At 35.3% G+C, this 26,059-nt stretch overlaps 1 protein-coding gene across 16 annotated transcripts in view; it reads right to left on the bottom strand.

Annotated features, from left to right (window-relative positions):
- Positions 1-26,059, bottom strand: part of Liprin-alpha (PTPRF interacting protein alpha) — a 234,072-nt gene that overhangs the window by 18,209 nt on the left and 189,804 nt on the right. For 8 of the 16 annotated variants that reach the window (XM_022080755.2, XM_022080778.2, XM_022080786.2 and 5 more), the window contains 11 exons: positions 24,027-24,194; positions 22,779-22,898; positions 22,233-22,370; positions 20,739-20,895; positions 19,968-20,089; positions 19,754-19,866; positions 19,153-19,288; positions 17,794-18,011; positions 15,874-16,066; positions 10,956-11,045; positions 556-716 (listed from right to left, as the gene is read on the bottom strand). In XM_022080755.2, coding sequence (XP_021936447.1) covers positions 556-716; positions 10,956-11,045; positions 15,874-16,066; positions 17,794-18,011; positions 19,153-19,288; positions 19,754-19,866; positions 19,968-20,089; positions 20,739-20,895; positions 22,233-22,370; positions 22,779-22,898; positions 24,027-24,194 — 1,616 coding nt within the window. The remainder of the gene's footprint in view (positions 1-555; positions 717-10,955; positions 11,046-15,873; positions 16,067-17,793; positions 18,012-19,152; positions 19,289-19,753; positions 19,867-19,967; positions 20,090-20,738; positions 20,896-22,232; positions 22,371-22,778; positions 22,899-24,026; positions 24,195-26,059) is intronic. The other 8 variants (XM_087340499.1, XM_022080730.2, XM_087340497.1 and 5 more) reach the window with 4 other exon arrangements.

Here is a 26,059-nt window from a genome sequence, read left to right on the forward strand (position 1 = left end):
TCAAACAAGAAAGACATTATCTGTATCTCTGTATGTCAAGGACCCAGACAGGATATATATTAATTTGCTGCACCCTTCACCTTCCACATTAAAAAGCAGTAAATTGAAAGTTCATAATGTATATAAACTATGCTAGCCACTCAGTCTACTTTCTATGTGAGAAATTACACCACAGTAACTAATTTGAAACTGTGTAACATATTAATTTGGAGTCTACCTTATTTATTGCCAACTAATTCAACTTCATTTAGCATTAATTTATGGCATATACAATTCAAACATAGAAATATATTATCCAGCATTGCAGTTAATGGCAGAAAAAAAGTTGTTTGAAGATATACTTAAAGTTAAGGCTGATCTTGCAGTGTGAAGGATCTCATTTGTATATAAACACAAAGTTATCTCCTACATGAAATATATTTGAGCTGTTCAGCTTCTGTAACAGAACAACAATCAAATGTTTTCTGCTAAGTTAGTTTCTTACTGATTTCTCTTCGCAAGGGACATCATGAACTGCTTGTTATACGGTACTGATTAAGGAATAATGTAGATTACCTGCGAAGTTCCTCCTGGCTTTGGGCTAATGCCTGAGCAACTCTTTCTAGCCTGAGTGATCTTGCTGTTAAAGGACTAGCTGCACCACTGCTGTCACCACCAGTTGTAACAGAATGCAGTTCTTCTTTTGAAAGCTCTGCTGACAGTGGTGCCAACTGAAGCTGCATATAAAAATCACACATTTAAAACCTTACAACAATTTTAACAATTTCGCTTCGCAACTGTCACAAAGAACGTATCATACTAAAATATGTCTACAATATACATATGCCTACAAGCCATTCTGGTTATTCAGATAACTTGTATAGTGATATCTGTCACCAGACATTCTGCAACAGTTGAAATGTTGAATTAAATAAATCTGGCATGTTTTAAATATTAAAAGTAGAAGTAGCTAGCAACAAAGCCCTTACTATACTCCATTTTATGAGTACATAATACTGTATTCGAGAAAATGCTGTTGATGCCTTTTATTAAGTGATTTCAACATTTCCCTTATCCATTTACTGAGATACAGTCTTAAATCCTCACTGATCCATAAGTCATCATCATGTTAACTACGACTTCATAAACTGCAAAAAAAGTAAGAAACAAATTAATTATATACCACCAAATTTGGACAAAAGACAGTGTATGTCACAGACAGAAGAACCAGATACATTGCACTCATAATCACCTTACAAATGAGATAAATATGAGGTCAAAGTGGTATGTGTAGCAGCACCGATATGCCAACATGTTTTGTCCACTATATATCTCTACAGCTAGAACACACCCTCATACACTATTACTTTAAGATAAATGGTAATATTATCCTCCCACTTAGGCCTACATTTTATGACTAAAATCCCTTATGTATTTTAAATATTTATTAGTTCTGTCTTTACACAATACAAAATATCCTTTCCTTGTCTTATATATACATAACAGTGCATGTTTCAGGTTCATTAGTCCATCTTCAGACAAAGCTAATAAACATTTAAACTATAATTCACAACATTACATTCCTGTACAGTCTTATGCCCTTATGCATTTCTTATCTCCTCCATGCAAGCTACATACTCTACCCAAATCAATTAGAAGTTCAGAAACATGAATCTTCCAAATGTTTATTTTAAATATGCTCTATATTGCCTTATAAGATCTTCCAAGAGCAAAAGGACACATTTCTTATGTGATAAATTCACTTCAATCTGTTATTATTTAGTACTGTATATTCACATCCATTAAATCCATTGCCTGTTCACTTATTATAGCATGTAATAAGTTACTTATTCATATTCATGGAATATTTTTGTTCATCCAAATCAAATGGACTGCATACCGTTGGCCTGACCATATTTAATTTAAACTTTTTTCAAACTGTAAACATTTATATAAAACTAATGACTATTTTAAATATAGCAATAGCCAAAAATTCTGGTACTTACTATGTAGAATCTCTCATGAACAGGCAATAAAAATCTAACAGATATATACTCATAAATTTATGATAGGTTTCACTGTATTATAAACATTTATCTTAGAAATTACCACAAAATAATTGGAAAACAGGTATGTTAAAAAAAATAGTCATAAATGTAACACAGTGCTTAAACTGAACTTAAAAAACTATTTACCAGTCTAATCTGTAGTACTACAAAGCTCAAATATTATAATTTATGTTATGTACGTTGCAGTAGTATGGGATGACAATGTTAAGAGAGATTAATAAAACTACAATGTGAGAGAGAAAGCGTAGAACGCAGAGAAACAAGCATGTAAGAAGCCAGAATAGCAGTAGTCAAGATCTGAAAGCTATTGCACTGAGAAAGAAGAGTAGAGGAAGAAGACAAGTAGTACAAAGAAATAGAAAGAACAGGAGACAAAGGGACAAATCCAATTAGGCAAATTTAAATCCTACAATTGTTGTCTTCACTATAAATCACTCTATTAAATAATGACATTTTATATACCCAAAGAAAAGAGGCACATTTTATAAAATAGCTCAGTCAGTATAGTGACTAGCTACAGGCTGGATGACGGGTTAGATCCCTGACAGGGGCAAGGATTTTTCCTCTAGCTTCTGCGTCCAGACCAGCTCTGGGGCCCACCCAGCCTCCTATCCAATGGGTACCAGGGTCCTTTCCCGGGGGTAGAGCGCGGCTGAGGCATGATGCTGACCACTCATCCCCATCTAGTGCCAAGGTCAAGAAAGAGTAGGAGCTATACCTCCACTCCCCCCAAATGACCTACATGGTGTGTAGCAGGACAGCTTTACTTTTTTTTACCCTTTTATAATAATGACTGCACTACACTGCAGTGTTACTTCTGTATTTCTATACTCATGTTATGAACTTGAAAGACAAGTGAATGTTTTATACACAAATACACATGCATGCGCACACATCCTGAGTGTATGCCACAGTTATTAATGTTTTTAGATTTAAAATATTACTGTCATCACCATCATCTTATTCTTTCCTGGTACTTCTCTTAAACTAATGGTGAATTCTACCACTCAGGCTTCAGATTTCAGATTGTAGCACTTTCCTTATTATGAGCCATGCTCCTAATACAGCTCTTTTTAAAGAGAATCTAATGAAAGCTTTCCTTGTATTGTTTCCAGATATATTTTTAACACTTTAGTTATAATTCTTGTAGACTCAATAATTACCAGAATGACAAAGCAGTTCTTATTCCACATTTGCTGAATTTCTGTACTTCAGTTTTTTATTTTATTTATTACTACATACTTTCACAGGATTTAAAAATGTTGGGTTTCATTTGGTATATTACATCTTCCTTCTCCACTCTTGAGTCTTTTGGTTTTGTAGAGCACCCTAGTTCAGTCCAAACTTGAGTATGCATCTGTAATCTGGAACTCAATTATAATTACTTACTCCTCTAAATTAAAGAATTCAAAGTAAATTTGTAGCATTATGTTACAAAAGATTTTTAATGTCATATGTGGCTATAAATAAAAAAGATATTTTAATTACATTAAATTTCCTAACACAGGATTTAAGGAGAAGGCATCTTGATGTCCTTTTTCTTATAAATGATTTCAAAGGCGAAATTAGTCGTACATGTCTTGGATACTGTTGGTCTGTGCATACTCAATAGTCTATCAGAGACTATCCAACTTTTACTATAAGTTGTAATTTCAAGGCCAGTCCCTCACTCAGATGTGTTTGTGCTACCAATGCAGTCAGTAGAAGCACTGATATCTTTAATAAAGATTTATTTTGCTTATTGATATTAGTCAGCTTTTTGAATCCAAATAATTTTTCTCTTTTCTTGTATCTCCTGTTTGTTTTTAATTGTATTTATAAAACAAAAAGCAATTAATGCCAAACCATATTATGTTACCATTTGAAGACAAAAATTACAGTTGTATTTGCCTGAATAAAATTCATACTTTTTTTCCCTTGAAATATTCACCAAAACTGACCACGAATTTATTTCTACACATTTGGTTTTGTTAGATATGTCGATATTATTCAACTGCATTTGGTAAAATAAAATCAGATAACACTTGATTGTTTGCTAAACCAGAAATTTTCCAGTGACATTGAGAGAAATGATTGTTCTCCCTCCCTCCCAACTCAATTCCTAAAGTTCTTTCTTGTTGTACCAAATTATTAAGTGAAGCAAAGTATTTCAAACTGCATACATACTTACTATATAATTCCTCAATGTTTGGGAGGTAAGGTAAACAAAACAATGATAAGGAGAGTCAGTCAGTGGAGTGGGATATTACCAGAACAGAGCCCATACACAGTTCTTCTATTATTTTAAATATATTATAATATATATTATATATATAATATAATATATTATAATAAGGGGTATGTGAAGACATCTTAGGGGGTACGTGAAATTTAAAAAAATATATATATTATTTTACGATAAACACTGAATAATCAGTAATGTAATTTATTTAATTTATTTTTGATGTAGATTATATACTATGTTTAACTTGAATTATACACCAAAAACTTTGAGGGAACAAAGTTGAAAAGATATTATATCTGGGGGTACGCGAACAAAAAAGTTTGAATACCACTGTAATAAGGAATACGTCGCTGAACAGGTCCTTTTGGTGAGGCACATAACTAATAAAGCTATTAACTGCAAATGTTAGTTGTACGTAATACTCTTCTTGGGGTATAACCATCTTTCTATATTTTGAAGTATAAGGGGGAACGGCTTCATCTTGGAATGGCAAAAGCTCCTGCTGATTAAAGCAGGTGTTAATGTTCCATGTACATTGAATTAAATCATTCCAACATGTGTGTGCTGTGGTGTTAACACATTGTTCTACTGTTCTGTTTAGTGTAAGGAGCTGAGTTCACTGAGTACTGGTAAATGTAAGTAGTATAAGTGTATATAACAGTAAAATAAGTTCCACTGGCAGGCAGTACCAATTCACCATCACATGGACCACAGGAGGAAGGGTGGAAGTACTGTTTACCTTGCCTCTCAAACATGTAGAAATCAGGTATAGTTAACCGTACCGAGTACTTATCATGCTGTCCTGTTATGTGGATAATTCAATCAACTGCTTATTTCTGTTGCTGTTCTTGGTATATTACTAACAAAATTACATTGGGAAAACTAATCCAATTTGTATACTAGATTATTTTTGCACAAAAACTTTAGTTGAGGTACAGAATATTAAAAACAATGTTGGGAGAGATGAATGAAAATGATTACTGTGGTAGTAAGTAACTGAACAATAAATATTACATTTTAACATTGGAGAATATCTGCTTTAAATTTAAGGTATTTGGTAACATGTAATAATAAGTATGCCTCCTTTTTTATTTGTACTTCTAATTATTATGCCTTTCACGGGTTTTTTTGTTCATAGCAGAATTAGGGCAGCAGTTAAGAGAGTAGAATTTGTTAGTGACAGGTTGTCTTACGTAATTTTGGAAGGACGTTGGTGCGACATCATTGTCCTTAATGTTCATGCCCCAACTGAAGACAAAAGCGATGATATCAAGGATAGCTTTTATGAAGAATTGGAATCAGTATTTGATACATTTGGCAAGTATCACATGAAAATTCTGCTAGGAGATTTCAATGCAAAAATTGGGAGGGAGGATGTCTTCAAACCCACAATAGGCAGCGAGAGTCTCCATGCACTTAGTAATGATAATGGCGTCAGAGCAGTGACCTTCGCTACGTCAAAAGATTTAATTGTAAAAAGTACAAAATTTCCACACCGTGATGTTCATAAATACACTTGGACTTCCCCAGATGGCAGAACACACAATCAAATAGATCATGTTTTAGTAGATAAGAGAAGGCAGACAAATGTAATTGATGTGAGATCATTCAGAGGAGCAGATTGCGACACTGATCATTATCTGGTGGTAGCAAAAGTGAGGGAGCGGCTTTCAGTAAGTAGACGAACTAAACAAAATTTTGACACAGAAAGATTTGATTTGAAAAAATTAAGTGAGGGAGAGGCAAAGGAACAATATCAAGTTGAAATTTCGAATAGGTTTCAAATTTTAGAGACAAATGAGGATAATGAAAGTGTGGACATCAACAGGGAGTGGGAAAATGTCAGAAACTGCATCAAAATTTCAGCAAAAGAGAAACTAGGATACTACAGGAGAAAGCAAAATAAACCGTGGTTTGATGAAGAATGTTCAAAATTAATAGATCGAAGGAAGCAAACAAAATTTCAATGGTTGCAGAACCCAAACAAAACAAATGCGGATAATCTATGTAACGTGAGACGTGAGGCTAGTAGAACCTTTAGGACTAAGAAAAGGGAATACCTGAAGGGCAAAATTGCTGAACTTGAGACAAATAAGAAGGAAAAAAACATCAGAGACCTGTACAGAGGCATTAATAACTTTAAGAAAGGATATCAACCCCAGACTAATTTGGTAAAGGATGATAGTGGCAATTTGCTTGCAGATCCAATAAAAATTGTGAATAGGTGGAAAAATTTCTTTAGCGAGCTCTTAAATGTTCATAATACTGGTGATATTAGACAGATTAAAATGCATACAGCTGAACTGTTGGTGCCAGAACCTAGCTTAGATGAAGTGGAACTAGCCATTGGGAAGTTGAAAAGTTATAAATCTCCAGGAATTGATCAGATTCCGGCCGAATTAATTAAAGCAGGTGGCAAAGGGTTGCATATGAGGATCCATAAGCTTATTCAGTTAATTTGGGATAAGGAAGAGATGCCACATCAATGGAAGGAATCCATAATTATTCCTATTTATAAGAAGGGGGACAAGACTGAGTGTGGTAATTACCGAGGAATATCGCTGCTATCAACCTCATACAAAATTCTATCCAACATTCTTTTGGCAAGATTAACCCCATATGCGAATGAAACTATTGGGGATCATCAGTGTGGGTTCAGACGAAACAGATCAACGATTGATCAGATCTTTTGCATTCGTCAGATACTAGAGAAAAAATGGGAGTTCGGTGGGACTGTACATCAGTTATTTATAGATTTCAAAAAAGCCTATGACTCTGTGAAGAGAGAAGTGCTATATAATATTCTTATTGAATTTGGTATACCAAAGAAGCTAGTGGGTCTAATAAAAATGTGCTTAAATGAAACCTGCAGCAAAATTCGAGTAGGTAAATATGTATCTGAGACATTCCTCATCAAGAACGGTCTAAAACAAGGAGATGCTTTGTCTCCCTTGCTCTTTAACTTTGCGCTAGAATACGCCATCAGGAAGGTCCAAGGTAGGCAGGAGGGTTTGCAATTGAACGGGACACATCAGCTATTGGCATATGCTGATGATGTTAATTTATTGGGGGACGATATAAATACAATAAAGAGGAACGCAGAAGTTTTACTAGAGGCTGGTAGACAAGTGGGGCTGGAAGTAAATTCAGAAAAAACTAAGTACATGTTAGTATCTCGTCATCAGAAGACAGGCGGGCAAAATTATCTTAGGGTAGCTAATAAATCCTTTGAAAGGGTTACAAAGTTCAAATATTTGGGAACAACAATAACAAATCAAAATGATACTTGTGAGGAAGTTAGGAGGAGACTAAATTCCGGAAATGCTTGCTACTTCTCAGTCCAAAATATTTTGTCTTCCCGTCTGATTTCTAAGAACCTGAAAATTAAAGTATACAAAACAATAATATTGCCTGTTGTTTTGTATGGGTGCGAAACATGGTCTCTCACTCAGAGGGAGGAACACAGATTGCAGGTGTTTGAGAATCGGGTGTTGAGGAGGATATTTGGGCCTAAGAGGGAAGACGATGGGGCGTGGAGAAAACTGCACAATGACGAGCTTAAAAATCTGTACTGCTCCCCCAGTATTGTGAGGGTGATTAAGTCGAGAAGAGTGAGATGGGCGGGACATGTAGCGCGCATGGATGGGACAAGAGGTGTGCACCGGGTACTGGTTGGGAAACCTGAAGGGAAGAGACCGCTGGGGAGACCTAGACGTAGATGGGAGGATAATCTCAGGCGGGATCTATGGGAGATAGGAGTTGAAGGAAACTGGATTTTGTTGGCCCAGGACAGGGTCCGGTGGAGGGCTTTGGTTAATTCGGTGATGAACCTTCGGGTTCGGTAAGCCATCTAGTTAGTTAGTTAGTTCATACCAGATACAGTAGTTGTGGTTCTACTCAGGTCCTCACACACAAACATACATATATCAGAGTTTCAATATTTCTGGTTCTGCCAAATTCTGTCTAAAATCTGTAAGCACAGACTTTAATCAAAGACAAAAATTTGGTGCAGTTTTAGTTAAAGTGGTAATGTGCAACTCTATCGTATTTACACAAGTCAATCTGTAAAGCTGTTTTAATTCAGGATTTTCTCTCTTTACTTGAAAATAATCTTGTTTCTTTCAGAAAACATATTTCAAGGTATAATCCCAGTCTCCAGTGAGTAGATTTTTAACACCTGAAGATGGGGGTACAGCCAACCCTTGAAATGTTGTGGATTTAGTTCAGAAGAAAAAGAACAATGAATGTGACATGTAATTGTTAGAACCTTTTAGAGTTACAAAATTGCAATTTTCATCATTCCTATGTTTTGTCGCATGTCTATATCATGAATATATTTTCATTCTGGCAGACCAATTCCTGAGCTGAAAATGTAGAATTTCTAAAGTAAGAAAGCTACAAACAAAATTTGTAACTACAGGAAAAGTGACTATTAACACCACCTGGGAATAGAGTATATTTGTATGCAACTCAAAGCTTTGGACTGTCTGTTACAAACCAGTTCAACATTCCTTTCAAAGGCCACTAAATACAGCTAAACTAAAAGCCAAATTTAAGTTGTGCTTCTCATGAGAAATCACACAGCATGCCAATATCCAGGATGCAAAGGGTCAAAACAAAAATGTGGAAAGACAACCCAAGATAAAACAGTGATACAGAACAAGCTGCAGGCAAGATCAAAGGAAGTCACTTGTTCACTCCTTCAAGCAGGGAACAGCAGGCAGGAAACATTCTGTCTAGATATACAGGGAAAAATGCAATTCTCCACTACACAAAGTGCTTTCATTGCCACTGCTTAAGACGTCATAAACATTTCTTCAGGAGTCTGAGGATTATATCAACTGAAATAGCAAATGATTATTCACAGAGAAAGAAACAAAGCATTAATAATTTAATACAAATAAACACTTTCTGAACTACTTCCCTGCTTATGTGTTTGTTTTCTTAAATTCTTAAAGCTACAAGTCCTCATATATTGGAGGAGGAGGTGACCACACACAAGCGAACACTTTAGCATTTATGCTACAGCATAAATTGTCAGCTAAGCATTTTGTGTTGTGGACTTGTGACAAGCTCCATCAGAAACTGCATACTTCATTGCAGTTTTTACACAAACCATGAGAACACATAAAGAGTGAAAGAACACTAATCAGCATAAAAGCATATTAAAATCCACTTGCACAGTTCATTACCTCTGAATTTTCTTCTCATGGTACCTGAAGTGAGGGTAAATGACTATATTTTTGTTCCTTGAAACCTAGATGTCATCTTTCTGTCCTTTCATGCTGATCAGGGAATGAGTCATTCCATGTCAACACACAAAAGGATCAAAATGATCTTTACCATCTCTGATTCTAATGAAATTTTGTAAGCTTGTTGGGTCTTCTTAGGAAATAACATACACAAAATTTTACTTTCCTGTAACCATTAATTGCAGAGATACATTATGAATTTTTAAGTTTTCTTAAACTTTACCCCAAACACTGACAACTCTGGTTCCATTTAAGAGAGACAAAAACCTCATTTTTGCACCTATTAAAAATTCTTAAGTTTGGCTTTTATTTGGCATGTCACCTATATCGTCGGCCACATAAACATTTGACCTTGAACTTATATTAATTTAAGAAAAATGTGATGCCACATTCATGCAAGTTTTCAGCCATAACACTTAGTGATTATTTCATTACATCTTTGAAAACTGTCATGTTGGAACATAAGATCAATGAGAAGACTCTGTAGGCTTACAAAATTTAATTGGAATTCAAGGTGGTCATGTCAAATGATGTGTTGACTCGACATGGAATGGCCCAACTGTACCATGTGCTATTTTATCACAACTTACCTTACAATTTTTATTTCTTCAATCAATACTCAAAATGTACTAATATACTGACTAACAACATCAAATAAGACTACAGTTGCCCTAGGGGGAAGAAAAAAACCGACTTCAAGTATGTCAATCTTGTAACTGTTTCCTTGCTTTTGCTGTGTATAAGGCAAATTATAGCACATAATGTCTAAATCATCATAAACTTCTGCTAGCTATTGGCAACAAATATGATACTGGCAATATACTTTGTCATATTGCCTTTTCACTAAACTGTCAATATTATTTTTTCTTCGGTATTCACATGCACATAAAATATTCTATTTTGGTTTTTGTTTACATTATAAGTATAATGCTGTGATACGGTTGGTGCTGTTTGATGATGTATATCTAGCAATTGTGAAAAACCAAAACAGAATACTGAATTAAACAAGTAAAAGTGATCATGTCAATAAACATTACTGTAAAAGACTGACACATTTTCTTAAACTCTTCACCCAACTGAAAATCAAGTCAAGTCATTTATCTTCTTTTTTCTCTTTTAAAAAACTTATTTGAAGTTGATATGAGAGTTTCTAATTACGCCATTAATTCTGTAAGTGAGAACTGATCATCCCTCGACACCTTTCTACCCTAACTCTACCTCTTACCACTTACTTACGTTCTACTTAAAATATGTGCAAGTGAAGAAGAAATGTGTACAAATACCTGATGATTTTGGTTTGCAATATGCTACTTATCTCCAAAAAGACTATGGAAAGAGGTGCCAGAGAAGGGAATGGGGCCAATAAACTGAAGTAGGGGATAACGCCACGGCTGGCCACTGGTCAGCGGTGCCCTGGTACCCTATACGAACCTGGCTAGCAGGCAGTGACTCAGAGAGTTGGCCTGGGCTCAAGGTGGAGGCATACTGATGCAGGTGGGCCGGAGACATAGAGGCAGGGGCCTAGAAAAACATACCTGCGGTCACCATAACACCCAGAGCCGGAGTTAAAGCTGCTTTCACAAATAAACACCCCTCAGCATAACAATGGACTTGTGAATAATTAGCAGCAAAGCTAAATTAAATGCATTAAACAACAAAATTCTTGTTGAAGATGGCTGTTTTATGGGATGTTGTGCGGTATAGTCTAGTAGATATTGACCAACATCTTGAAGATACTTGCTGCCTCCATCATCAGGGTGACCTTGATGATGGTGGCACCAACTCCTCTGAAATGTCAGTCAATATTGACAAGATAAAATATCAGAATATCCCAGAAGACACCCATCTTCATACCTGTTGCCATGAGAACCTGAAATCTCACCATATGCTGTTGTTCAATGTATTTCTTTATCTTAGACAGAGGTTCCCAACCTTCCCAGTGTAATCCGTGACTATAAGAAATTATGAGAAAGTTGGACATGTCAACAAATTATTTATAACCAAATTTTGAAATTATAATGCGACCAAATTATTTAAAAAAATAAATTGATGTTGTAGCATAAATGTTTTAATATAAGAAAATTGTAAGGTAGGGAAATGCATTTATATCGTAAGCATATTTAATATCACTTCTCATTGCATGGAAATTCTCTACAGCCATGGGGAAAACTAATTATTATGAACAAATATTTTGTTACTAAAATAACTTACAAATATATAAAATTTATAAATGCATATACTATGAATATCTCAGCTGTTTATGCACCTGTTATGCTATTAACTAGTATCACAGCACAAAGATTAATCTTGATTATTGGGTTTTTGGACCTCTTTTGACCAAGATTAATGGTTGGGTATCCCTGTCATAGATGTACATTTATTTATGGCGTACCCCATGCTGAGAGAAGTCTCAATTTCATAAGCACTCTCTTACTTAATAATGGTAAATCTAGTCACTTTCTGACAGCATAAAATGGTACTATATACTGATTGCCTCCTCCAAATTAATTAATTACACTTTGCATAAAACCTGCTGGTAGCCAGGCAAGCCATTATAACTGCTATTGGCCCCAGTAAGCCTTGCACAGGGCTCCACCTGACCTAATTTTGCCCCTAACAGCACTAGGTACCAATAAATAGATTCAAAAGAGTATGGAGCACATAACTAAGAACCATTTTTAACACTGAAAGGAAACTCCAAAGAAATATGATATTAACTAGAGGAGAAGAGGGTAAAACAGTAAAAAGATTAAAAATGTAATTAATCGAAACAGTTATTAAATTTAACCACAAATATGCTACAAAATGCACATATAACATAACAATTCTGATGTATCTGCCAGAATTTGGCTTTTGCAAGGGGGAGAATGCCTGATGCCTGGCTACAGATCCCCTGAGCAGGCACTCCCCAGATAGCTTGATAACTTTAGAAACTCTGGTAATGAAGATAACCACCCAGTCTCTTCCATATGGGCAGAAAAAAAGGATGTAGGCTTTGGTAAGTGACCATTATTGCTGTATGATTTTATCCAAAACTGATATATGTCAGCAGATTTTAGTAAAACTCGCCAATACCAAATTTCATAAAAATCCATTCAATGTTTCATGAGTTGTTACATGCAGATAGACAGATTACTAGACAGACATGATAAAGCTAATAGGCAAACTTTTGCAATTTTAAGTCACACACACATTTAAAGTTTACTGAAGTTGTATATAGTGGTCTAGCATTGCGTTAATGTGGTATGAACCATGCAGCACAGGTGTATTCACAGTAACGTATGTTCTGCAATATCACTCCAGACACATACAAATTATATGAGAAGAAAGGTCTATTAGGGTAAAAATAATTAAAGAAGCTGAGCATACATAATAACTGAAGAATACAATAATAATATAAAAATATTTTGTTATACACAGAAAATAAAATGTATGGAAACACTGTTTTATATCTATATACTTCAAATGAATGAATAAACAAGTATATCATGGATGTCTTCTGGGTCATAGCGCTGTGTAGTCTGGTAGAAGTTTACCAACACTTCAGAGGTCCTTGTTGCCTCCAAAATCACAGTGATGAAGTATTAGTAAATTTCTACCAGACCCAGAAGACAGCCACTCTCACTGCCATGAGAACTTCAGATCCTATTGAAAATCATATTCATTTACTGTCTTCTTAAGTATGTTAAGTGATAAGCTGTAATTAATACAATTCAATTCTAAAGGGTTCTGACGCTAGTGGATTATATTTAAAATGATTCACTATCTGGTCCAGTGATGGAGACTAGCTCTATCTGACAGACCCAACTGAGTAGGTGCCTCTCACCTGAAGACGGAAACAGAGCAAGTTTCTGAAACGTTGTGGTTTCTTTCTTTTAAACAGGGACAATGGAAAAAGTCCAGATATTGATAATTTTAAGTGTAATTAATATAACCATTCTAGTATGTGAACAGCATTTATATCAAGAAGATATCAGGTTTCCATACTGGTGAGTATAAAGATGGCTGTTTTCATAGTTGTTGTGGTGTGTAGTCTGGTAGAAGTTTAATGATGTTTCAGAGGCAACAAACACTGCTAAGATGTTGGAAAACTTCTGCAAGATTACACACGCAACTGCCCAGAAGACAAACATATTCAACACTTACATCAATATAGAAACAGTAACCAACCCTTATCTCCTCATCTTCATGTCAAGGCAGCTTCATCAACATGAATATATTATCCAGATCCTTTTTTCTAATTTACTCCGTACCATGAACTATGTGATTTCCTGACAAATTCTGATGCCAATTATGACAGTCTGTTTATTCTGACTTTGTACTTATATTTGACATCTTCTGAGTTCTGACACTTCAGTCTTATAAGTGGTTACCAATGTTTCAGTGAAACATACAGACTCCCTCTTCATGGATGAACTGACAATTTTAACATTTTTGAAAGAATGAACTAATGCAGTTTAAAGCAAACAATTATTTGACACATTCAAATCCAAAGTACAAGTGTTTACTCAAAATGGAATTAAATTTGAAAATTTAACAGTGTTACTGCAGTTTACAAACAAAGAATAATCCAAAGCCACATGACTTAACAGTTACTTCATGTCATGTGCACATGGAGATGTGCATGCATACACAAGAATGAAAATGCTCATACACATTAATGCAACTGCTAGGTCTAAAGAATTAACTTTGGATCTACCCCTTTCAACTTTCAAATTTAAAACCAGTTCATTAAAAATGTGTATGCATGTATAGGTAAAATTTGTATATACAAGTATATATCCCACAAGAAAGAAAGTATACAATAAATATGTAGATCCAATGGCTGGTCATTTAATGGAAAACATGTTATTTATATATGCTACATGTGTTATTATTTTACATACATTTATAGACGTATTTTGTAAAAGTTGTCTATTTCAGTAACCATGATCTGCCACTGTTTCCCACAGAATTTATTTATAAAAAATTTATTCCAAACACAGAGATAAATATACAGACATAAGGTAAAGCTTGAAGTGGATATGTTTAAGCAATAAGCTATGAAGGCCTATGAAGACATCACAGTAAATAAATAAAAAAATTAAGACACCAGAATGTGTTAAACAAGAAATTAAAATAATGGGATAATAAAAAACACAACACTAACTTTAAAAGATGGCTGTCTCCTGGGGTGTAGTGCCATTTAGTCAAGCAGTTTACTTTTAGAAGTATACTTGCCGCCTATGAAATGCCAGTACATTTCTACCAGATTACATGACACTACAACCCAGAAGACAGCCATCCTAATACTCACCACTGTGAAAAACTCAAATCCTACTTAACACAAACACTGTTTGAAAACTTATTCTACACAGCTCTTAAAATATAAAATAAAACAGAGAGAGAGGAGGTGAATAGTGTAACAAATGTGTTATTACCTAAAGTGAAAATTTTAGAATTTTACCTCGTATGGCCTGAGCAGCATTTGGCCTAAGCCTGAATTAATCTTCAAATATGTTACCCACACCCCATCTAACACCAACTTCCTTTTATTGTGAACTATTTACAATCTGCTCCGTTTCTCTTAATGCATGTATGCCAGTAATCCGTGACTGAATTATTTAATACCACTTCAAGAACATCTCAGGTTATTCTGGTGTTTGAGGAACACTGCAAAGATACTGGATACCAAGTTTATAAGATGTCTCAAACTATTCCTGGGAGGGAAAAAGCTATGAAAATTCCTTAGAAAATCAAGTGAGTGGGATTTGTTTCCAGGACCCTAATGTGTCATGAGCATAAGGTGAGCACAACTACGAACAGTTTTTATCTGTGAAGAAAGAGTATTCCAAAAAAGCTCAAAATGTTCTATTTAACATCTGACTGCTATCATTTTAAGCTGGCCTAGACCCAAAAATTATCAGTGTTACCAGATCCAGGCACAGCCTAGGCCCATGCAGACCCCTACGAGAAAATAACATAAATAATAAACAGTGCCAAGAAATATTATACTTCAAATAAGAAGTTTTATATTTTAAATAATAAACTAAATGCAACCTATTTCTTTCCAGAAAGCGAAAATTTTTCTGTTCTGTCAATAAAGCTGTGATGCATGGTTGAACTCTAGATTCTTATGTTAGTAAATATACTTATGTAATGCTTGCTCTATGATATATTTTAAATATAGTAAGGCACACTGGTGAATTTTTAATAAGAACACATTCAATCAACCAATTCACACCAGCATTACCAACACTGAGAAGAGTGAAAGTGCAGTAAGTGCATATTGGAAGGTGAAACAATATATCAACTTGGGTAAGATCAAAGCAGGAGCTGAAAGGGAAAGAACTAGCAGAAAGCTACTTACAGTGTGATATTTATGAAGGTAATCTCTCTGGGGAGAAAGATGTGACTTTGGAGTGGAGCGGCCACTGAGGGGTGGTGATGACCGTTCAAAGCTTCTACCCCGTACCAGCAGGTTCATGTGCTCCAAACTGCCAACTCGAGACTCCAGCTCCTCAGCCCTTGCTTCTGTGCTTTGCTTTTCCTCCTGAATTAACCTGACAAATGTGTAAAATGAAGTAAGATCCTGCACATTTAGTTGAAAAAGGACCCACATACATGGCTGAGATAAAGATGTGCATGTAAATGTACACAAATCACAGTGTCAATCAAAGAATTTTAATGAATCTAATCTTGCCTTGCCTACAAGTACAATTATAAAAGTAGGTGAAGAAATCAGACATCAAACCCACAACATACATTCACTTTTGGTGTTGCATGTCTTGCGTGGCTTTTGTAAAAACTAAGTTTTCATTTATATATGGCTTAGATGGAATGTTGCTCCAGTGTTAAAAAATGTCAATGAATAAAATAAACCACAACAAAAAATCTTGTTCCATCAACATTAAAATACAGTGTTTTTGTTGACACTACCATTTTTACTATACACATTCTTACAAGAAATATTCTGACATATCTTAAATCAGTCCAGCTACCCATTTGAAGGATTAAAATTCCCTTCTTTCAGCCTCAAAGCTACTTCAGTATACAATTCTATTAATTGGAACAGTTTCTGTTATCATTTGCTGGAACCACTAAATTAACAAATTTCAAGTTCTTTATACTTTCCTGTTTTTCACATATGCCCCACACCCATTTTATTCTTTATGTATAGAGGCTTTTTGTAACAAAATGTTATTTAATAATGGCAGAAGCAGCTCAAGACACTTTACCATATCAATTTGCAACACAATTGGATTCCTTTCCCTGTTCTGAATGACTTCAGTTTTCTCACATATAGTGAGCATCTTTTTCTTCAATGCTACAGTCATTTATTATTATAAAGCCACTGTTACAAAAATAAACTTTATAAGAATGCAACACCACAAGGAGAAGTTTAGCAAGTAAGTACTTTGAAACAACACAAAACACGCCCAAAGACTGAGCAAAGTTAAGGGTTATAATGTGGCAAATGGCATACAATTGTGGCAATCTGCGAGCCTCGCCTTCACTACATGCCATTGCATTGTCAAATGTGGTAAATAACATCACATCTGAAAATATAAGTCCAGGCACATTATCATTTACTTCCACAAGCAAAAAAGCGCTTTAATTAATTTATGTTTTCAAGCCTCATGGTAAGCAATTATCTCTCCTTGCTCCTTTCCCCTCACCAAACTCACAGATTAGTACCAGCTACTTGCATCATGTGATTATAGTATTTTTCAGTGGAACTGGCGGCTGAGTCGAGTTCTGCTCTTTGTGAGTGACCAATCAGTGCAATGAAGGTCTGTTGGTAAGCAGGGAGACCTCAGTCTGTTCAGAAAACCGTGTTGTGGAATCCAATGTTCCGTGATGCTACATCTGGCACCACTCCATGTTGTTTCCTCGCTATCTTGCCCCTCCACCTACCTCCACTACTTCCTACCAAGGCACAGTACACGTAATTGGTGCACGTTTCAGCCACCAATTCGGCTGAAAACGGTTATAATGACCCTGAATACAAAGCTTGCTACACACAAGCTGGAATGAGAAAAAGCTCTCCCTTCAACTTCAAACCGAAGTCTGAAAATTGTACAAGAATAGAAGTTTCAAATGTAAAATGTGGGTAAATCCTTAAGAGATAACACAACAAACATATAACAACCTGAAAGTCTCCTGATGGTTCTAATGGATACAAAGTAAACAAGAAGCAGTACCATTTTTTGACTATCTGAGTATGCAATGTCTTTAAACAATCAGGACTCTTAAAACAAGACAGTCTAAAACAAAACATTCTGTTCACCTGATTTCATTGTTGATGGCATCCAGCTGTTCCTGCAGCATCATGGCCAAGGTCTGAGCATCAGTGTGACCAGACGGTGAGAGAATTTCTGCCACGCTAAAAATACTGTCATTGTCCTCAACTTCAGCATCACTTGATACATCAAATGCTTGCTGAACATTTGCCAAAACATGTGCCTGTTGTATCTTCTCCCACTCCTGTTCCCCCAGCGTATGTATCTGCAACACATGGTAGTGCTCTGAACACAACCAGCTTGAAGGTAATTTTAGTTACTTAGCTACTTAGATTCTTTAAAAGAAATACTCAAATCACATGCCATTACAATTTGTTACCTGGGAAACTAGCTCCTAACAGAACATTTTACAAACATCTCACATTTTCTATTTATTTATTTTTATTATATTTAACAATGTTGTCGGAAGCTTAGACTATACAGCAACAGATGATAGGATGATCCAGTGGTTCTCAAGTTGAATCACACTGACAGACAGATATTACCAGCCACATATGTGTTCATTTCACACACATCTCCCAAAGAACACAGAAAAACAACTAGCAGCAAATGATGAAAAATTCACATTTAACGTTTAATTCATTACACACACACACACACACATACTTATAAGCCAAAGTAACAGTTACATAGTAAAGTTATAACTGCCGACAACTGCTCATTTTGTAATCCCTTCACAATATGGGTAGGCTCAAAGCATTATGGGTCCCAAACCACAATGTGGGAGGGTGGATTCTTTACAGTGTAACTTATGACTAAGGTGAAGAATCTGATAGGACCACAGAAAAATCTGTAGCCAGATCTGACCTGGTGCTGAAGCTATGACTGAATAAGAGTCCTGTCTTATCCTGATACCAACAAGTCTCCTTATTGTTGGTAGATCCACGACATTCCTCCTGCATTTGTTCCTGTCAATTAATATTTCTTCACAGGTTGTCAACTTTGTCTAGTAGACCAGATTCATCCTGTAGACCATACTTTGCCTACCCATGCAATAGTGTTTGGTAACAAAACTAGTTGAAAGATGTCTTTGCACATTAACCAACATTATACACTCAAAGTTTATATGTATACAGCAGAGGTAAAATTGCTGTCATGGCAAAGAACATGTGATGAAGGACTATAGAAATAGTAAAAATAAAGATCAATACCTAGCATTATGTACAATACTGGAAAACTTATTCTCTAACAAGCTATATAGCTAGTGACTCCATAATGAGGCATTTATGGTAACTGTACAAGATTGCTGTCTTCTGGGTTGTTGCGCCATGTAATCCAGTAGATGTCCGCAACCCAGAAGACGGCAATCTTCAGACTCACTGAATCTTACATACGTAACACTGTACCTTAGTGGGATCATCCTCCAAGGCTGACACCCTGCCTTTTTGTGGCCTACGTGGCAAAGAGTGAGTGTCAAAACTCGTGTGGCTTGAACTCCGCACAAAACTGCTAGGATCAGCCACGGCACTTGGAGATAGGCTCCTGGAAAATTAAGATAGCTTTCAGCCTTATAAGTGCATAGCATCAAGACATTCTGACATGAGATGGAACATCTATGTTAACCAGAAGATATTAAAGCAGCTGCAGTTCAAGGACTACAGTATGCATCAATAAATTGAAAATGTTCTACTCATTAACATTCAAATAACTTTCCACTTAAAATATAGCCGTATTGATCAAACTTTCTGTTCTGTTATATTTAATACAGGACACATGCAAAGATGTGTTGAGAAAAATTACTAACAACAATAACAAAGTAACTAATAATAATAGCAGCAACACTGGTAGTCATATGATGATGATGATAATAACAAAAATAATAATAATGACCATAAGAACAGTAGTAATGACAACAGTAATTGTTGTAATATTTTTCTAAATTTAAACTCAGGCAACTGCCCTCTTTTTAAATCCTATACATCTGTGCCATCTATTGCAATGACCAACCTTGTTAATGCATCAGTCTGTTGAATATTAAAGGCAATTTCTTGCTGCAACATTTGTCTTTTAACATTGTCAATTTCTAGTCTTGCTTTGCCTAACTCCTTGACAATGTCACCCTGAAAAGATACAAAACATGTAAAATTAGTAATTTCTTAAACGAATTTATATATACAACTGCCATATTATATTATAAAGAAAAATTTAAATACTTTTTTACCTTTTCCCCTTGTAAATCCTCTGCAACTTTCCGTGTTTTCTCAAGTTCTTGTGTGAGCACATTCTTTTCTTCTAATGCATGCATTCGTTCTTTCAGATGGACCTGTAACCTCTCATTGGATTCTAAAAAGAGGAAATACACCAACTTATTTCAGGTATAGGAAGAAAAGGCTAACTGGCACTGTTTTCCAAGACATTTTGTGGGTCAAAGGCATCCACTAAGAACTTATCATCTTTAACTTCCCACTTGGTGACAAACTAACAACCCCATATTTTCACTCACATCAACATGTATGCAGATGGCATGGCACTTGATAAGTCCCACAAACCACTGCTGCTCATCACAAAATATATCAGCATGACTGCTCAGATAGTTATCTTGTTCAATTTCTATTCTGATAAAACAGCAAATTCAAAGTGAGACTGTTGATCAGCTTCGGTAATATCTTGTACCATCTGCAGACTATAACAGACCTACACCCCCCCCCCCCCCTCTCATACAGTTATCAGCAAGTCACAACTTGTTTTATGTTCTATTGTATTACATTCAATAAGCATTTGAAGTCAAAATACTCCCATTATTTTATAGAAACCCTGTTTATGGACATATTATCTTAGGTCACTGAAGCTCTAGTTAATATCACCAAACTTATGCAAAATTAATATCAAATTTTGTTCAAGTCACAACTTTCAAGGAAAACTTCTATTTCATAAAATGAGTAGTTTATGTATTTACAATGAAGGGGAAGATTTGTGGTGAAGAGTGCCTAACCTGATAGCAGTTTGTCAACAGTGGAGGACAGCCTTGTGTTGTGTTCCTCATTCATCTTGAGCCTCTGATTCAGTCGCATCAATTCTGCATTCTTCTCTTCCAACTGAGCTTCTAGCCTTAAGATGCGGTCCTCAGCTGAGCCATGTCGCTCTTGCGCCTGTCACATCACAGGTCCACCCAAACTCTTAGCAACTTACAAAAGACTTGGAAGTACAGAATTCACAGGAGCCAAACAAAGTATGATTGTTCTTTACAGAACATAGGATAAGTTACATAAACTACAGAACTTCCTCTACACAAAGGAAATGTTCAGTAATCAATACTACTGCATGCAATTCATATAATCTTCTTTACTTAATGTCAGCTGCAGATAGCAGTTTAAGTATAATTTCAAGCCTACTTCAGTTATGTGCTTATGCATATCATTCTCATTTTCAAATTAATATAAATGAAAAAGAACAAGTCTAAATTTCAACAAGATTTTCAAGTAGGACAACACCTCTCTTTTGCATCCAGGCTGAGAAATTATTAGTTTAATTCACTCTGTATTGAAATACCGCCTGGTACTTGTACACAACATATTTAGATCTCCACTCAGCAATGGAAAAACTTAAACACACAGGGGAATGAACCATAACAAACAAAAAACAAGGCATCCAGCTTTTGCACACTATTTATCAGACAGCATCAAAAGTAAACATTCATAAACTTAGAATCTAGAGGAAATAACAGAGCAAACACACCAAAATCCAATAAGCATATTTCCTTATGTTTACTTGCTTAACCAGCATACACTGTTAAGATGTAACTGATAAAACAAATTATTTACAAAATCTACTAATGTTCAGAACATCAACATGAATTTTAATGCCATGCACAAAAATGTCACATTAACTTTAATAACTCAACAAATTTAACTCATGCAAGAAATATTAACAGAATGTTATTTTTGTAAAGTTATAAAACTATCTACTTAGAATAACAGTTTCCATTATATAACAAACAATATGAGGAATAAAAATTCTGAACGAATAATGGAGCATATCGATAGCATAAGTGAAATTAACCATTGCATAAGTTACTGTGAGTACAAAACCTAAGCACGCGTGTCACAACTCTGGTAACAAACAATTCCTGTTTCAGAAAAACAGTAATAACAAAGAAATATTTTAATGACTTGTGAAATAGCAATACTTTTATAATTTTTACGACACAGTAAAAATGTTTTGCTTTGGAATACATTCCAAATTTGCTTGTACAAAATTGAACCTGAAGGCATTAAGATAGAATATTTTAAGAGTTCTGTCTTCTGGGTTGTTGCGCTGTGTAGTCTGGTCGATGTTTACCAACGTTTCAGAGGTCAAACATCACTCTGATGACGGAGGCAAATCTTATACAGAATATTTTAAAATTCTGAAGTCTGTTAGATCATGCTCTACAGGGAGAGAAATACAAAGACAGACGACACCGATTTGTGACATCACTGTAGCGTACCTGCACCCTCACCTGCGTAAGGGCCTCCATCCTCTGCTTCAGCTCTTCCTCCATTTCTGGAAGTTTAGCAAATTGAGCCAACTTCTGTTCAGAGAGTTCTAGCTTCTCCTGGATTGCTCGGATCTTCTCCTCCTGCAGCTGTTAACAGGTCAATCAACTACAGGTTCTCCAAGCATAAGTACTCCTCCCCTTCTAATCTGGCATCCTCTCCATAGATATGATGGGAACTACCCGAATTCAACACTTAAAAATCCATCTAACTCCATGGAGTACAGTCCTTCTTATGGAGCTGACTGCTGCGCAGCTGGTCAAGAAATTCTCCACCTTTTACAGAACCCCAAGAATCATGTCAGTTTAGCACTGCAGTCCGCATCGTTTGAAACTTGTGTTTCCGAAGCTTAAAGTTTGTTTGTACCTCTCCTTGGGAAGATATGTTCCCATAAATTCACTCTTACTTGCAAGACAACAATATCATTGTATTTGTTACAGCCAGCAGAATTTCAGTCTAGTGTTTTGTGAAAGAATGTTGAACATCCATGTGTCTACCTTGAGTTGTGCCTCTTTGTGTTGGAGTTCCTGCTCCAATTTCTCATTTAGATCATGAAGAGACGTTGACTCACGCTGGGCATTCAGGTACCTCTTCTCAAGTGTAGCAATACGTTCCTCCTACAGAAACAAACAAATATCTACACATACTCAATAAATAATGAAGATTGTCATTATAAAAGTAGGAAAGAAGGTCATATAAAAACATTTTATTCTTGTAATGTAAACATAACATAACCTGTACACTCATACAAAATTCACGAACACTTCAACATGACAGTTGCACTTCAAATTTATAAGGTTCAAATATTACTAGAATTACAAAGCCCTTGTTTGATATTTCTCAATTTGAATTTATTAATACCGAGACATTCTGGCAATTAATAAACCAACTTCTGAACCTTCTTATAGCTGTCTCCAAATCACTTTCTAAGGTTCTCTGGAGGATTATTTAGTATGAACAATGTAAGCTTAATTTAACTGAAAACTAATTAATTTACAGGTGAAAATATTTTATGCAAACTTTTATGTTAAATAAATTTTGGGGCTCCTTGCGGAGTATTGTTAATTAATATGTTTGCTTATGGTTTGCTTAATGATGCTTTTAACACAGTACCAAATGATATGGTATCTACCTACAAGTCCACAAGGCATTACAATCCGGAAGGCCAACAACAAAGGTTAAATACTTTTCAAACCTCAAACAATTTCAATAACAGAATGGATATTTAATTATTAATGAAAATCACAAAAACGTTTTATAAGAGATAACACTAATAAAAGCTTTATCTTAGGATAAATGAGTAATTTAAAAAAGTGGGAGAGGGGAAGACACAAAACAACCACTTTATGAAGAATAAAAATATGTAAAGTAACACGTAACTATTCCTGCATAACAATATTAGTAAAACTTACGTTGACATTAGAACAGTAACACAGACTGAAAATCAATATCTCTACAAGGTGCTACCCAAAGTCTCTGGATTCTGGTATTGCAAAAGAAATGAGGATATGGAGTTTTGCCAACAGATGGTAAGCAGTTTGGAGCCATTCCTGACCATCTAACTTGGATCACTGTGATTTTATGTTTTCAAAAAGGATGAGTGTTGTTTACAAAATCTGATTTTTACTAGGATGATGAACTTGAAATAATAGGTGTGCATCAGAGTTACACATTTTATACTCCACACCTATTCAAAGTATATAAAAAAAATATGTAACATAGAAACAATAAGTTGAATAGCCCACCTGGTCCTCCTTCTGCGCCACGTTCTCACGCAGATCCCGCTGCAGTTTTGCGTTGGCTTCCTGTGCCTTGAGCAGCTCTTTCTGAGTCTTGGCAAGAGCTTCCTCTAACTCTGAGATTCTACCCGATAGCTCTGATACTCGCCTCTGCCATGTACTCAGCTCTGTAGCCTGCACAGATGTATAGCATTTCTTCAGAAAGTTTGTCCATTTAATTTGAACAATATTAACTGTAACAGGAGATGAATTCACAATTCAAGGTAGATATAATATGCTCTCATAAGGGAACAAGTCTTAATAATGAGACATATTAACTGATATAAAAATATAATTTATAGTTATATATAAAATATTGCAAAATCAAAGCGGTCAGTTTGGATTGGGCCAAACTGCAGTACTGCATGGCTAGGCCTCTATTTCTGAACAGTGAAAACTTAAATTGGGAGATTTTTTGTGTTAGGCGATCTGTATTATTACTGGTACTTTTAATGTTTTCTAACTACAGATATTTTGTGTAACATATTTCCTTAAGACAAATTCATTTCCTGAACTTAATATTTCAATAACACCTTTCAACAGACAAAAAAATTACACAGTGCTGATTAAAACTTATAAAACTAAGTAAGACAGAGACATGTAACATAACACACAAATAATTTTTACTTAAAAACTTCACAAAGAAAATCATCAGTTCAAATAAAGTGTCATGTCTGATCAGACAGTAAGAAGGTCCACCATCAATTTGATTATCCACCACATTAAAAACATTGGTCCAGCAACATTGATGGCAGTTTTGTATAAATGAAGAGAAAAAATAAATTTACTATAAACGATATAACAATGAAGATGCAGACTCTGGTCTTCTGGGTTGTGACATCGCGTAGCTTCGTAGGTGTTTACTAACATTTTGGAACACTGATAACCACCAACAAGAATACAGTGTGTCACAGCTCAACAGACCATAATCAACATTGTTACATACGGATCCTGTTAGGCACATAAAAGTTTTCATCTTAATAGCTGAAAATTAAAAACAAAATGCAAGGCATATTTTGTATAAAACATGTAAAATATGACTAAAATGTCTAATTATTATAAAACCACTGAATATAATAAACAAAATTCTTCATACTCATTAGGAAGTATTGTGAAGGTACAGGGCCTAGTTTTTTGTAAATCTGGAACTGGGAACCAGTGAAATATACTAAGTTAACAGCAAGCACTCAAATTGGCTGGAAAGTTTCTACATTACCCTCCTATATTCGAGACAGACTTGACTCCCAAATATATCAACCTCTTTGAGCTACTATAGAAGTTGATGGTGCATCAGAAGTTCAAATATAATGAGGAAGTCCAGCATCATGTCCTAATAACTGCAGAAGTCTTGAGAAACTTCTGTGAAGCTGGGTTTATGAAGCCTGTACAGCAATGGGAAAAATGCATGAACTGGAGAGTAATTACATAGAGAAACAGTGGTGTAAAGCTCTTGTAGTATGTGTACAAGATACAAAATACAACTAGGTCTTGGAATTTATGTATGCCCCTTAAATGAAATACTTTGAAATACCTCCTTCCTTGGGATGTAAATTGGCTGAAAGATAATTATCCATGCAGGATGGAAGCTGGTGCCAAGGTAAACTTTCAAATATTTGACTTCAGTTCCAATTTACATATTTCTTTTCTAAGCACCTGAACAGTTCCGCACAACTGCCGAGACTTTTCAGGCACCTGGATAAGAATGTGTAAACAGACATACAGAAAATATTCATATAAACAGGATAATAAGATAACTATTAATTATATAAAAGACCTGCAATACTCCATCATCTTACAAACAAAGGCAAAATTCAATAAACGTTAGCATGCATAATAATGACTGCCAGTACACAGAATGGACGCAATGATTCACACCAAAATTAAAATTTAATAAGCACAAGACTACAGTACTTAGAATGTTATTTATATTAACATTCCTATTCTTAAGTTCAGAGTGTTTTTAATATGTCTCATCTCATCTTCCTTGTGACACAAACCAT

The sequence above is a fragment of the Zootermopsis nevadensis genome, unplaced genomic scaffold (assembly GCF_977971745.1).
Source record: "Zootermopsis nevadensis isolate Lab colony 2312 unplaced genomic scaffold, Znev_1.0 Znev_ptg000061l, whole genome shotgun sequence".
Taxonomy (NCBI): domain Eukaryota; kingdom Metazoa; phylum Arthropoda; class Insecta; order Blattodea; family Termopsidae; genus Zootermopsis; species Zootermopsis nevadensis.